Consider the following 13,284-nt stretch of genomic DNA (forward strand, 5'->3'; position numbering starts at 1 on the left):
TTAAGTATACTGTCTATGACTAATTTCTGTTTCCTACTCAGGAAATTCAAAGTAATACATTCACAGGACGTGGACTGTGTTACAGTAGAAACTTTCTTTTCTAACAAAATTACTCTCTCTCTCTCTCTCTCTCTCTCTCTCTCTCTCTCTCTTTCAGCAGCTGATTAGTGTTCTCACTAGCATTATTTTAAGATTTTTGACTGTATGTCTCAGACTGTTGATAATTTTTCTGCCATCAGCTTCACTGTCTGCTACATTGGAAACACTAGGTACTACAAGTGGAGTGCAAATTGCTGAATAATTTTGATACATAATGGGACTGCTTTTTTCATTATTTTCTTTGGAACAGATTTCCATGTTTTCAAGTGAGTTGTTAATTAGCTTGAGAAGTTTGGAAACGTGAGGCACTGACCATTGGTTTAAATTGCGTCTGGTTTTCGGTATTTCGACACTGTTTCCTTCTATAATGAATGAGTCCATTTTAAAAAGCAAATCATCAGTGAAATGTTTCTCACGTACATATGATTTACTTGTTAATTGAATATCCATCCTCAGAATAGATTTAGCCCATTTAGCAAAATCACTGGTGTTTTTTGGGAGTCAAAAAAAGTGCCCACCTGTTGCAGATAATATGTCGTACCCTGATTGACACCCAGGAACAAAACAACACGCCCTACTCATTAATCCAGGTTTCTTTGTTGGGTGACAGTAATTCAATAACACCACACAAATTATCAGTAAATGTGCAAAAAGTCTGCAACACGCATAAATATTGCTGTTACTTTTTGATAAAAAATTCTTAAACTTCATGAAATGCAACAAATCACAACAACAACTCTAAATGCGTCTTACCAGCCACACTGTTAGAAATCTACTTCAGCCAGTCACAAGTGACTGCTGCACAGCCTGTTGGAGGGCGCAACAACTACTATTATAAAAGATATGACGAAAACAAAAATAAGGGCATTTCTCCTTCTAAGTGCTATGGTGATAGTGTACGCATTTGAGTAAGTTACTTGGGAATAGGACATTTTATTTACAAGAGATTCGGATTGCTTTGGAAATTTCACTTTTTTGTTTTACTTCCTCAGTCTCACCCTTTTTTTTGGAATTGGCAGGGGAGGAGGGATTACGATAGCTGGTTGAATACAGACAGACATAGTCAATAATTTGCACTAGTGAAATTTCAGTATGAAAAGTGTATATGCAGGTGATGTAACTTCTCTTGAGCCATTTCATGTTTATTGAAATTCTTAGTAGTTCTGCCGTTGGCATATAAGATTTGTTTCTTGTAGCTCAGTTTTGATTGTGAAGGCTAAATATTACCTTTGTTGCAGTGCAACTGACGTGTAGTTACTTCTTGTAAATAAAAAAGTAATACCATTTTCTTGATATTTCAGGATAGCTGGCTGGAAGCAGCGTGAACATCCAATGTTGTACAATGCCCTGCATATTGGTGATCAGCTTTTAACAGTTGTAGGAGTTCCTGTTCAGAGTGCAACAGATGCCAACAGGCTTATTAGAGGAGCCATGGGACTCTATGTAAGTCAATCTTTTATAACCATAATTGAAGAAATAAAATATGTGTTGTTGTCAACCTTTATTAATTGCACAGTTACCAGAAAACAAAGAGTAGGATATAAGTTTTTTTTTTTTTTTTTTTTTTTTTTTTTAACAAATTTTGAAAGACAGGAACAAGTTCTGGCAGTCGCAAGATAAGGAATATTTGAGCATTGTATGCAGTTCTTGTGAGTTTTCCCTGTTGCATGGTGAGGTACCAGGTTGAGATTCATTGGGAGAGTGCTTAGAAAATGTAGTCCATCAACAAAGGAGGTGGCTTACAAAACACTCGTTCGACCTATACTTGAGTATTGCTCATCAGTGTGGGATCCGTACCAGATCGGTCTGACGGAGGAGATAGAGAAGATCCAAAGAAGAGCGGCGCGTTTCGTCACAGGGTTATTTGGTAACCGTGATAGCGTTACGGAGATGTTTAATAAACTCAAGTGGCAGACTCTGCAAGAGAGGTGCTCTGCATCGCGGTGTAGCTTGCTCGCCAGGTTTCGAGAGGGTGCGTTTCTGGATGAGGTATCGAATATATTGCTTCCCCCTACTTATACCTCCCGAGGAGATCACGAATGTAAAATTAGAGAGATTAGAGCGCGCACGGAGGCTTTCAGACAGTCGTTCTTCCCGCGAACCATACGCGACTGGAACAGGAAAGGGAGGTAATGACAGTGGCACGTAAAGTGCCCTCCGCCACACACCGTTGGGTGGCTTGCGGAGTATCAATGTAGATGTAGATGTAGATGTAGGATCGATTAGTTATTCTCTTTCTTGACTGACAAACTGAGTAAGTGTAGTGACCCGCATTGATTCTTGTACAATTATTTCTAGGCATAATAAAATGTTGTGTCCGTCATTATCTGCGTGTTTTTGTGGTGAAAACAGTAAGCACTACTAATTCTACTCAGCTTCACCAGTTCACTGCCTTATGCTTGGAATAAGGGTCAAGATAGATTGGGTGCATTACTTTCTCCCCTTGTTCACATGAAGACCACAGAGACACTCTTCCACTTTATTTCTTTTCAAATGCAAAAAAACGATACCGGAAGTCAGCATACCACGGCGTTTGTTCTGTATAGCCCGTCGTAACTTTTTTATTGTTTCACAGTACACATCTTGATTAATGGTCGTACCACGTTCCATGAATTCAACCAACAACACCCCTTTGGCATCCCAAAACACCGTTGCCATCAGTTTTCTGGCAGAAAAATCTTGCGAGGCTTTTCTTGGTTTGGTAGGTGAATTTGAATGTGCCCACATCTTTGATTGTTCTTTTGTCTCAGGGTTCACGTACTTATTCCAGGTTTCGTCACCGGTCACGATTCTGTTTAACAATGGTTCTCCTTCGTCCTCATAACGTGACAGAAAGTCTAATGCAGAGGCCATTCTTTGAGTTTTGTGGTGGTCGGTAAGAATTTTGGGCATCCATCGTGCACAGAACTTACGGTAACCCAATCTTGCTGTCACTATCTCGTACAAGAGAGTCTTAGAAATCTGTGGAAAACCAGTAGACAACTCCGACATTGAGAAACGTCGATTTTCACGAACTTTTAGCATCAACTGTCTGAACAAGTTCGTCAGTCACCAATGATGGTCTACCACTCCTCTCTCCATCATGAACGTTTTCTCGTCCACTTTTAAATAAACGTACCCATTCACGGACAGCTCCTTCACTCATAACTCTTGGTCCGTACACGGCACAAAGCTCACGATGAATAGCTGCTGCAGAATATCCTTTGGCTGTAAAAAACCTTATGACAGCACACACTTCACATTTGGCGGGGTTTTCTATTGCAGCACACATTTCAAACTGCCACAAAAACTAAACTAGTGCAGGTATGACGTTCACTCGACCACGGCTTGATGCCGACTGACCTGTTGAGTGCGTGAACGCACAGATGGCGTCGCTACTCCCCCCACAACCCGCACTGTGACCAATCGGAGGTTACTTTCTGAACCGCCCTCGTATATTTCTTCATTAAGCAGGTTGAGACATACATCTAAACCGAGCGAGGTGGCGCAGTGGTTAGCACACTGGACTCGCATTCGGGAGGACGACGGTTCAATCCCGTCTCCGGCCATCCTGATTTAGGTTTTCCGTGATTTCCCTAAATCGTTTCAGGCAAATGCCGGGATGGTTCCTTTGAAAGGGCACGGCCGATTTCCTTCCCAATCCTTCCCTAACCCGAGCTTGCGCTCCGTCTCTAATGACCTCGTTGTCGACGGGACGTTAAACACTAACCACCACCACCACCACCACCACCACCACCACCACATACATCTAGGTACATAAATACTTTCAAACAATGGAAAATGTGGGATGGAATGTAACAATATTATGAAAAGGAAAGTTGCTACTCATCATATAGCGGAGATGCTGAGTCACAGATAGGCACAACAAAAAGACACCCTCAATTAAAGATTTTGGCCATCAAGGCCTTTGTTTCAGTTGCCTGAGACTGCAGTTGTGTTTGAGTGTGAAGGCTTGAATGAATGGCTAAAAGCTTTAATTGTGAGAGTTTATTTGTCGTGCCTATGTTCAGCTGTACACCTGACAACCCAAGAATGTCAAATTAATAAGAGACGGGACAGATTCACAATAGTACACAAAACAGGTCAGAATATAGTTGCCGAAGCAACAAAAAACCACGCTAGATGTAAAAGAATGCAAGACCTCCAAGATTGGCAGTGGATTTTAGATGCTCAAAACGTAGTGCATGCTTCAATGTGGATGCTTTTAATACTTTCCACAATGGAACTCTGCCTCGAAAATCCATGTGTGAAGTATACCAGCAGCAAGACAATCTTTCTGTCACTGTGTGATTGCAGTGACATGTTACTGACGAAAGTGTCATTAAAACAGGGTTACTAAATATGGTTTTCCAAAACTCTTTCACACAAAATGATGCTGTAAATATTCCAGAATTCGATTTAATAACAGTTGTCAAACTGACTAATTTGGAAGTAGATATCCTCTATGTGCCAGAGGAGCTGGAAGCCAAAGACAAGTCTTCTGGTCCAGGTTCTATACCAGTTAGGGTCTTTTGGGACACACCGTTGGGTGGCTTGCGGAGTATCGATGTAGATGTAGATGCTGCTAAAATAGCTCCATTTTTAGCAATCATATGTAACCACTTGCTACACTACAAATCTGTACATAAAGAGTGTGAAATTCTGGTCCAGATTGGATACAGTTAGGTTCATTTGGGAGTACGCTGATGCAGTAATTCCATATTTAGCAATCATATACAACTGCGCACTCTATCTGTACATAAGAATTCGAAAGTTACAAGTCACACCAATGCACAAGAAAAGAAGCGGAATTAATCTGCTCGAGTACAGACTCCTATCACTGACTGTGATTTGGAGTAGGATTTGTAAAAGATAAAGCTATGAATGGGATTTGAACCCATCAGAGGAGTACTGTGACAAAACCGGGCCACCACCCAGTCAGCCACAGCTGGCAAGGGGACTGCATTGACAGCAGTTTCACAACCCCTCTGTGATGACAGACCATACTTCCTGCAAACAGGTCTCACAGCCCACAGGAGTATTGTAGCCTAAATACGACAACCAGGGGGTCACCAACACATTCCAGATAATTCGGCATGACAAACTAACCAATATAAACATCAGGAGAAGCAGTATTTATCATGGCCGAATCAGCTCCATCAGTCAGCCAACTGGGGCAGTATGTGATGCGTGGCCTGTGTCAGTCGTTGGGCAAAGTGCATTAATCTGCAAGGAGACTACATTGAAAAATAAAAAAAGTTTCAGTGATGTAAGTACTTTTTTTCTATTCCGCTCCAGGAACTTTTCAAACCACTCTCGTACTATCGTGAAATGGGAGAGAGTGTCACGGATGTGATACATGAGCTGGGGTAGCAGTCATTAAATCAAAGGTGTTTCTTGTTGTGGTGGGATCTTTTCACGAAATTTGAAGCACCAACTTTCTTCTCTGAATACAAAAGTATTTTGTTGACTCTCACCTAGGTAGGGAGAAATGATAATTGTAATAAAATAAATCTGAACTCACATGAAGAGATTTTAAGTTTTTGTGTTTCCTGCACACTGTTCAAGACCAATTACTGTTCTGCAGTCCCCTAAAGCAGTGGTAGTGATGTGCAGTGTAACTGAAGAAACGAGAAACGTTTCTTGGAATTGCTTCATGAACAGACAACTTTTGTACGTCTCTATTCGTGACGAAAGAGAGAGAGAGGGAGAGAGAGAAGACTTCATGAGTTCTGCATGAATTTTAACCAGTAATAGCAAGTACCTTGTTCAAGAATCACAAGAGAATAATGTATACTTGGAAAAGGCCAGGAGACACTGGATGTTATCAACTGAATTACATAATAGCAAGATGAAATTTTGAAATCATGGATTTGATTGTAAGACATACCCAAGAGCAGATATAGACTCAAATCAAAGTTTAATGATGATAAAGATTTGGGAAGTTGAAGAAAATCACCCGGAAGAATCAGTACACAAGAAAGTGTAATACTGAAATGTTGAAGAATCTTGATGTGTGTTTACAGTTTTCTGATGCTTTAGATATTGTGGTAGTTCAGTTCTGAAGAAATTGGCATCTTGAAAAACAGTAATAATAAAATTGAAGACGTATATAGGTATGTTGTTGTTGTGGTCTTCAGTCCTGAGACTGGTTTGATGCAGCTCTCCACGCTATTCTATCCTGTGCAAGCTTCTTCATCTCCCAGTACGTACTGCAGCCTACATCCCTCTGAATCTGCTTAGTGTATTCATCTCTTGGCCTCCCTCTACGATTTTTACCCTCCACGCTGCCCTCCAATACTAAATTGGTGATCCCTTGATGCCTCAGAACATGTCCTACTAACCGATCCCTTCTTCTAGTCAAGTTGTGCCACAAACTCCTCTTCTCCCCAATCCTATTCAGTACCTCCTCATTAGTTATGTGATCTACCCATCTAATCTTCAGCATTCTTCTGTAGCACATTTCGAAAGCTTCTATTCTCTTCTTGTCCAAACTAGTTATCGTTCATGTTTCACTTCCATACATGGCTACACTCCATACTCCTTCGACCATCATCAGTTATTTTGCTCCACTAATAGCAAAACTCCTTTACTACTTTAAGTGTCTTATTTCCTAATCTAATTCCCTCAGCATCACCCAACTAAATTCGACTACATTCCATTATCTTTGTTTTGCTTTTGTTGATGTTAATCTTATATCCTCCTTTCAAGACACTGTCCATTCCGTTCAACTGCTCTTCCAAGTCCTTTGCTGTCTCTGACAGAATTACAATGTCATCGGCGAACCTCAAAGTTTTAATTTCTTCTCCATGGATTTTAATACCTACACCAAATTTTCTATCTCAGTCTTTCATTCTTATAGAAGAATGAAAGACTGAGATAGAAGCACTGGGATTAAAAAGAGCATGAGACAGGGATGCATTTTTTGTTCTCTATTATTTTAACCTAAATGTCAGAGAGAGGTGGTGAGGCATTCAGAAGTGGGAATAAAATTCAAGCTGAGAGGCTATCAGTGACTGATAAGAACTGGAGGACCTATTGAAGGGAATGAACTCTCTTCTGAACACAGAATTTTGATTGAGAGTAATCCAAACAATGATGAAAGTAATGAGGTGTTGCAGAAATGAGATTAATGACAAACGAAACATCAAAACTGGGGACTGTGAATTAAATGAAATTAAGGGCTTCTACTACCTCAAAAGCAAAATAATCTATGACTGACAAAGCAAGAAAGAAATAGAAAGCAAACTAGTTCAGCTAACTAGAGCATTCCTTCCCAAAAGAATCTGATAAGTATCAAACATAGGTTTTAATTTGATACAGGGTGTTCCGAGACTGTACCGCTTGGAGAATGTTCTTGGGAAGAAGTGAATGGTGGGTTAAGGAAAACTAAAGAACGTGCTCCAAATATGATATTATAGATGAACGCTGAGAATTAGATAGGAAATTTGGTGCTTCTCTGCAAAATCATTGAGAAAAGGAATATGTTGAAAACCGCTAACTAGAAGAAGGAACAGTATTATAGCACATGTTAAGACCTTGTGGATTGACACCTGTCTAAATAAGTCACACATCATTTTGTCTGTGGTTGTTACATTCAGTTGTTATCTGACAACGAACCAATAAGCCGAAAGCCAATTCGAGATCAAATAAATGTTATTTGCAGTACAGCAGGAAAGTGTTCCCCATTTAATAGATTTGCCTTGTGCTGTCAAGCACTGACAGAAAGTACATTTAATGTCATACCCACTCATTCTGTGATATTTTGCATAGTGGGTTATTCCTACAGAATTGGTGAAGTTCATGTAGCTCTCCGTTTTAGTTTAACTAAATAGAAGTGTCAGGAGATAACTTTACCTCATTTTTATCATGTTTAATTTAATGTCCAGTTTGCTCCTATAGTTCAAAATACAGGCATATTTTCTGTTGCCATCCCTTACTCGGTATGTTGACCACAGAATACAGAACTAGCATTCGGTAGAAAGAGGGTTTAAATCTCCTTCCGGCCATTCAGATCTAGTTTTTCATGATTTCCCTAAATCACATAAGGCAAATGCCAGGATTTTTCCTTTGAAAAGAAAATATTAATTTCTGTCCCCACCCATCCTTAACTTGAGTTCGTATTTCATTCTATAATAATTTGTTGTCAACTTGAGCAAAACTCATTATATCTTTACTTTAGGAATTAAAGTGTTGTTGATTCTGCCTTGTCAGTAGGAGAAATCAATCTTACTTTTGATAAAATCTATTGACTTTCTCGCATTGATACATCTGTAATTTTTCTACGATGTAAGAAAGGTGTATCGAAAAGGTAACGTCATTATTGCACTATTGTTCAATTTTGTATTGGTGACCCAGTTTTGATCCAGCAGAAGAGGTTGAGCATAAAATAAATTGTACGTGTGAAGTGTTGCATTCTAAAAAGTAGCCTCTGTAAAGATTTGAGTTTTAGATGCTCTTTTTTAGTCATGTCATTAAAGAAAATTGGTATCTCCTTTACATTTGATGTAATTTTGTTTTTTAACCATAGGTGGAGCTCGTTATTCGTCGTGTACCATTTGGACGTGTGTTTGCCATTCATCGAGAGGCAGATGGACAGAGCTTAGGTGTGGTGCAGGAAGGCAATACAGCTGAAGTACGTGATGTTGTAGCTAACTCTCCAGCAGCTCGGGCCGGTTTGGCTCCTCGAGCACCAACGTGTGATGGACTGTCACTCACCACGTGGACTCTCACGGAGATAAATGGCCGACCCTTAAACCTATTCTTCAAGGACGGAGAAGTTCGTGACCGTCTGAATGCTGTCGGCAAAGAGGTTTCTGTCTTAGTACAGCCTTCTGACTTTGTGAGGCAGCTTAAGAAGCAGCTGAAAGCCATCAGAGGTTATAAGGATTATATTGTGCAATAGTGGAAGTGATTTATTTTCCTTAAACATCACATGTCCTGTCCACAGCCCTCTACCTTTCTTCACATCCATATTTACTGACAGTAGTTCTCTTTGCCCTGCCTTTTCTTCACACACCTTTCCCCAGATAGCTTGGGTCCATACCATCCAAGATATCTACCCAGTACATCATTCATTTAGACTTATTTTACATTCCTATTCTTCATTTTATCATAGATACATATTATAGAGTAAATATCATTTTTTTAAAGTTTTGTCTTCCAGTGAGGTGTCTGGTGCCTTCAGAATAAGCATACTGTGATACGTAATTGCTATAATAGACTTTAGCTTACATTTGTTATGAAAATATCATAACACTTACAAATTATGCTGCTGCTTACTGGTATTAAGAGATAAGTATTTGCGACAACTGAATTTAAATCATTAATATAATGTATTAGAAAATCATAACAACTGTGATACAGTATTTTTAAACTCGTCGTCTTGTTTTCCCCTTCCAGCTATACCAAATTAATTTGAAGTGATTAGTGAGTAATAGCTTCCTTGTATGTGTGCACTAAAATTACAATGGTAAGAATAACAGGTTAACAATGCACTTTAGAGCTGAGGAAGTAAATTTGTTTTTTCTTCGTAACTTAATTTTTTGAGACATCAATCTTCTGACTGGTTTGATGCGGCCCACCATGAATTCCTCTACTGTGCCAACGTCTTCATCTTTGAGTAGCTCTTGCACTCAACATCCTCAATTATTTGTTGGCTTTATTCTAATCTCTGTCTTTCTGTACAGTTTTTACTGTCTCTGCAGCTGCCTCTAGCACTGTGGAAGTTATTCTTTGATGTCTTAATACATGTCCTATCATCCTGTCCCTTCTTGTCAGTGTTTTCCGTATGTTCCTTTCTTTGCTGATACTGTGGAGAACCTTCTCATTCCTTCCTTTTATCAGTCCACTAATTTTCAACATTCTTCTGTAGGACCACATTTCAAATGCTTTGATTCTCTTGTTTCTGGTTTTCCCACAGCCTGTGGTTCATTGCCATACAATGCTCTGCTCCAAATGTACATGCTCAGAAATTTCTCCTTCAAGTTAAGGCCTATGTTTGATACTAATAGATATCTTTTGGCCAGTAATGTCCTCATTGTGTGTGCCAGTCTGCTTTTTATGTCCTCATTGCTTATTCTGTCTTTGGTTACTTTACTTCCAGTGTTGCAGAATTCCTTAACTCGCCTACTTCATGATCACAAATTTTGATGTTAAGCTTCTCACTACTCATATTTCTGCTGCTTCTAATTACTTTTGTCTGTCCTTGGTTTACTCTGTGTCCATATTGTGTGTTCATTATACTGTTCATTCGATTGAACAGATCCTGTAATTCTTCTTCATATTCACTGAAGATACCAATGTCATCAGCAAATCTTATCATTGATATCCTTTCACCCTGAATCTTAATCCCACTCTTGAACTTTTCTTTATTCCCATCATTGTTTCTTCTGTGTACAGACTGAACAATAGTGGCCAAAGACTGCATCCCTGTATTACACCCTTTTTAACTTGAGCCCTTCGTTCTCAGTCTTCGAATCTTATTGCCCGGGGTGGAGGATTTCTTGTACACATTGGGTACGGATACAGACAATTCACGAATCTCATTCTCCACTCCCTCTTAGTCCATCCCCTTCTCCCTCCTCTGCCCATTTGCTCCTCTCCCCTCTGCCCATTTCTTCCTCCCCCTCTTTCTGACCATCTTCTCCTGTCTTCTTGCCCCTACCCTTCTCCCCCATCTTCTCATCCCATATCCTCCTTTTCTCAGTGCCCATCTCCCCCCCCCCCCCCCCCCCCGTCTCCCCCCTCCCCTCTCTCTCTTTCTCTGCTCATCTCCTCCTGCCCCATCTGTCTTTCTGCCTCCTCCTACGTGCTGTCTATGTCCATCCCTTTCTATATCCATCTTGATCTTCCGCCAGCTGTACTCATTGGCCCATGTAGTCCTATCTTGCAATGCAGCCTACATATCAGTGACTGGAAAACTGTTTCTTGCCCTGATGTCCTGATCAGTAAGGCAGCCCAATATTGTTCCTACACAACACAACTGTTGCGCAGGACATCCTGTACAGCAGTTGCTGAGAAAACATGTTCTCACCCACGACACTGTCTCTGTTGTAGCTTGGAGGCTATAAACCCCACAGTACTGATGCTTGTGAAGTTTGCTATTCATGTGCCATATTTGGTTGAAATCGATCCAGGAAGAGATCCAGGACATACATACATACCATATTTACTCGAATCTAAGGCGCACTCGAATCTAAGCCGCACCTGAAAAATGAGACTCGAAATCAAGGGGGGGGGGGGGGGGAAATTCCCGAATCTAAGCCGCACCTGAAATTTGAGACTCGAAATTCAAGGGGAGAGAAAAGTTTTAGGCTGCACCTCCAAATCGAAACAAAGTTGGTCCATTGTAATATGAGACACAATTTAGATCGAATGAATGACGATACAGCTACAGTAGTTTGGTTCCAGTCGTAAGCCTAGCAGTTAAGCTTTTCCAGGTAGCAATTGCTATGCGTCAGGCGCTCCGTCCATGTAGCCTTCCTTTTTCACGTGCTTTGTTTGGTTTGAATTGATTGCTTTTTTTTTTTTTTTTTTTTAATCTGATGAGTGACGTTCTCTTTGTTATAGGTGTTTACGTCACTCTAAGCTGAAAATGCATTACTGTACTGTGTCATGCATTGTTTGTCGCATTCTGATAATGAGTGTTCACGGCCTGTCGCCGCTCGCGGCATGGCTTGCTTTTGTGCGCGCTACCGCCGCTTACTATTAAAAAAAAAGAGAGGAATTGTCTTATAAGCGAAACAATGGCAAGAGACTGCTTTTTGTTGTTACTTACACTGCAGCTTTCTTTGATAATGACCAACAAGAACCAATAATAGACTGCATCTGATAGAAGTTCTGGACGAGAGTTTAGCGAAAATTTTTCTCCGTTTGAAGATCTTTGCAGACGCCTCTTTGGTACATTACTTTCTGCACAGAAACTAGAGTTATCTTAGATTTAAAAATCTTGTCAATTGCCATGCTTCATTTCTGACTGTATCACTATTAGGCATAAGAATAATACAAATATAAACATGACATGATATGTATATTCTTCCGCGTTTGCTGTTGCCTCACTCTAGTTTCGTAGTTTATTAGGCAGACAGGATTTAAATGAGATAGCAGCAAACACGAAAGAATACATGGCAAAATGTTTATATCCGTATTATTCTTATGGTGAATAGAATACTGCATGTGATTCACAATTCATAAAAGTTCCTATTAGCAACCATCTCTTCTCACAGGTAGGAAAAAATTCAGAACGTAGAGTTGGCCATATGTACAAACATCCCAAATAGTCTTGCCAGTCGTACATTGAAATGCTGCTACACTCGAAGGTGAAAAATACGGAATTTGTATTTACTTCGTTGGATAATGTATGAAAATGCAGTGTGGTTGAAACTCGGGGCGGAGAAAAAAAGCTCGTCTTCCACCTTTTTTCTTTTTACTGAAGCAAAGGTTTTGGCGCCAGAATTATATTTGTGCCTGCAAAGCATGCCTGTGTAGCGCTACATATATTCGACCGCAGAAGTTAGTTGTGGCGGCACCTACCAACATTTTTCAGAATTTCCACTTACTTTGCACTCGATTCTAAGCTGCAGGCGGTTTTTTGAATTACAAAAACCGGAAAAAAAGTAAATACGGTACATACATTTATGAACACAGCTCATCCTCCCCCTCTCTGTGTCGACCTCTTCTTCCCTCTGGCTGCCTACCTCACCCTTCCTCCTCTGTCTGTATATTCCTCCTCCCCAGTGTGTGTGTACATCTCATCCCAATTCGCTTTGTCCATTTCCTCCACCCATTCTCTCCGACCTTATCTTCCTCCCCCCCTCCTGACCATAATCCTTCCCCCTCCCCCCCTCTCTGACCATATCCTTGACCCCTGCTCTCTTTCCATCTCTGCCTCTGCCTCTTCCTAATCCACCTGTACACTATTCCTCTACACCTTCCACCTACCTCATGCACCTCCCCCTCCTCCCGTCTCTGTCATTTTCCTCCTCCTCCTCACTCCCCTATCCCCCCCTCCCCCCTCTACCCATTTCCTCCTCCTCCTCACTCCCCTATCCCTCCCTTCCCCCCTCTACCCATCTCAGCCCATCTCCAGCTACGCTCGTCGGTACTTTTAGACCCTGTAAAGCACTGCTCTCACAGCATGCCTGTCATTTATTTGCCCATGACATAAAGGCTGACATGCAAAGCAGGCCGATACTACACCAACAC

The 13,284-nt window shown here is 40.7% G+C and overlaps 1 protein-coding gene across 1 annotated transcript in view; it reads left to right on the forward strand.

Annotated features, from left to right (window-relative positions):
- The window catches only part of LOC126480693 (uncharacterized), a 128,394-nt gene extending 119,000 nt beyond the window's left edge, over positions 1 to 9,394 (forward strand). The window contains exons 11-12 of the mRNA XM_050103931.1: positions 1,401 to 1,542; positions 8,609 to 9,394. Coding sequence (XP_049959888.1) covers positions 1,401 to 1,542; positions 8,609 to 8,983 — 517 coding nt within the window. The 3' untranslated portion in view covers positions 8,984 to 9,394. The remainder of the gene's footprint in view (positions 1 to 1,400; positions 1,543 to 8,608) is intronic.
- Positions 9,395 to 13,284: the final 3,890 nt, after the last annotated feature.

The sequence above is a fragment of the Schistocerca serialis genome, chromosome 5 (assembly GCF_023864345.2).
Source record: "Schistocerca serialis cubense isolate TAMUIC-IGC-003099 chromosome 5, iqSchSeri2.2, whole genome shotgun sequence".
NCBI lineage: Eukaryota > Metazoa > Arthropoda > Insecta > Orthoptera > Acrididae > Schistocerca > Schistocerca serialis.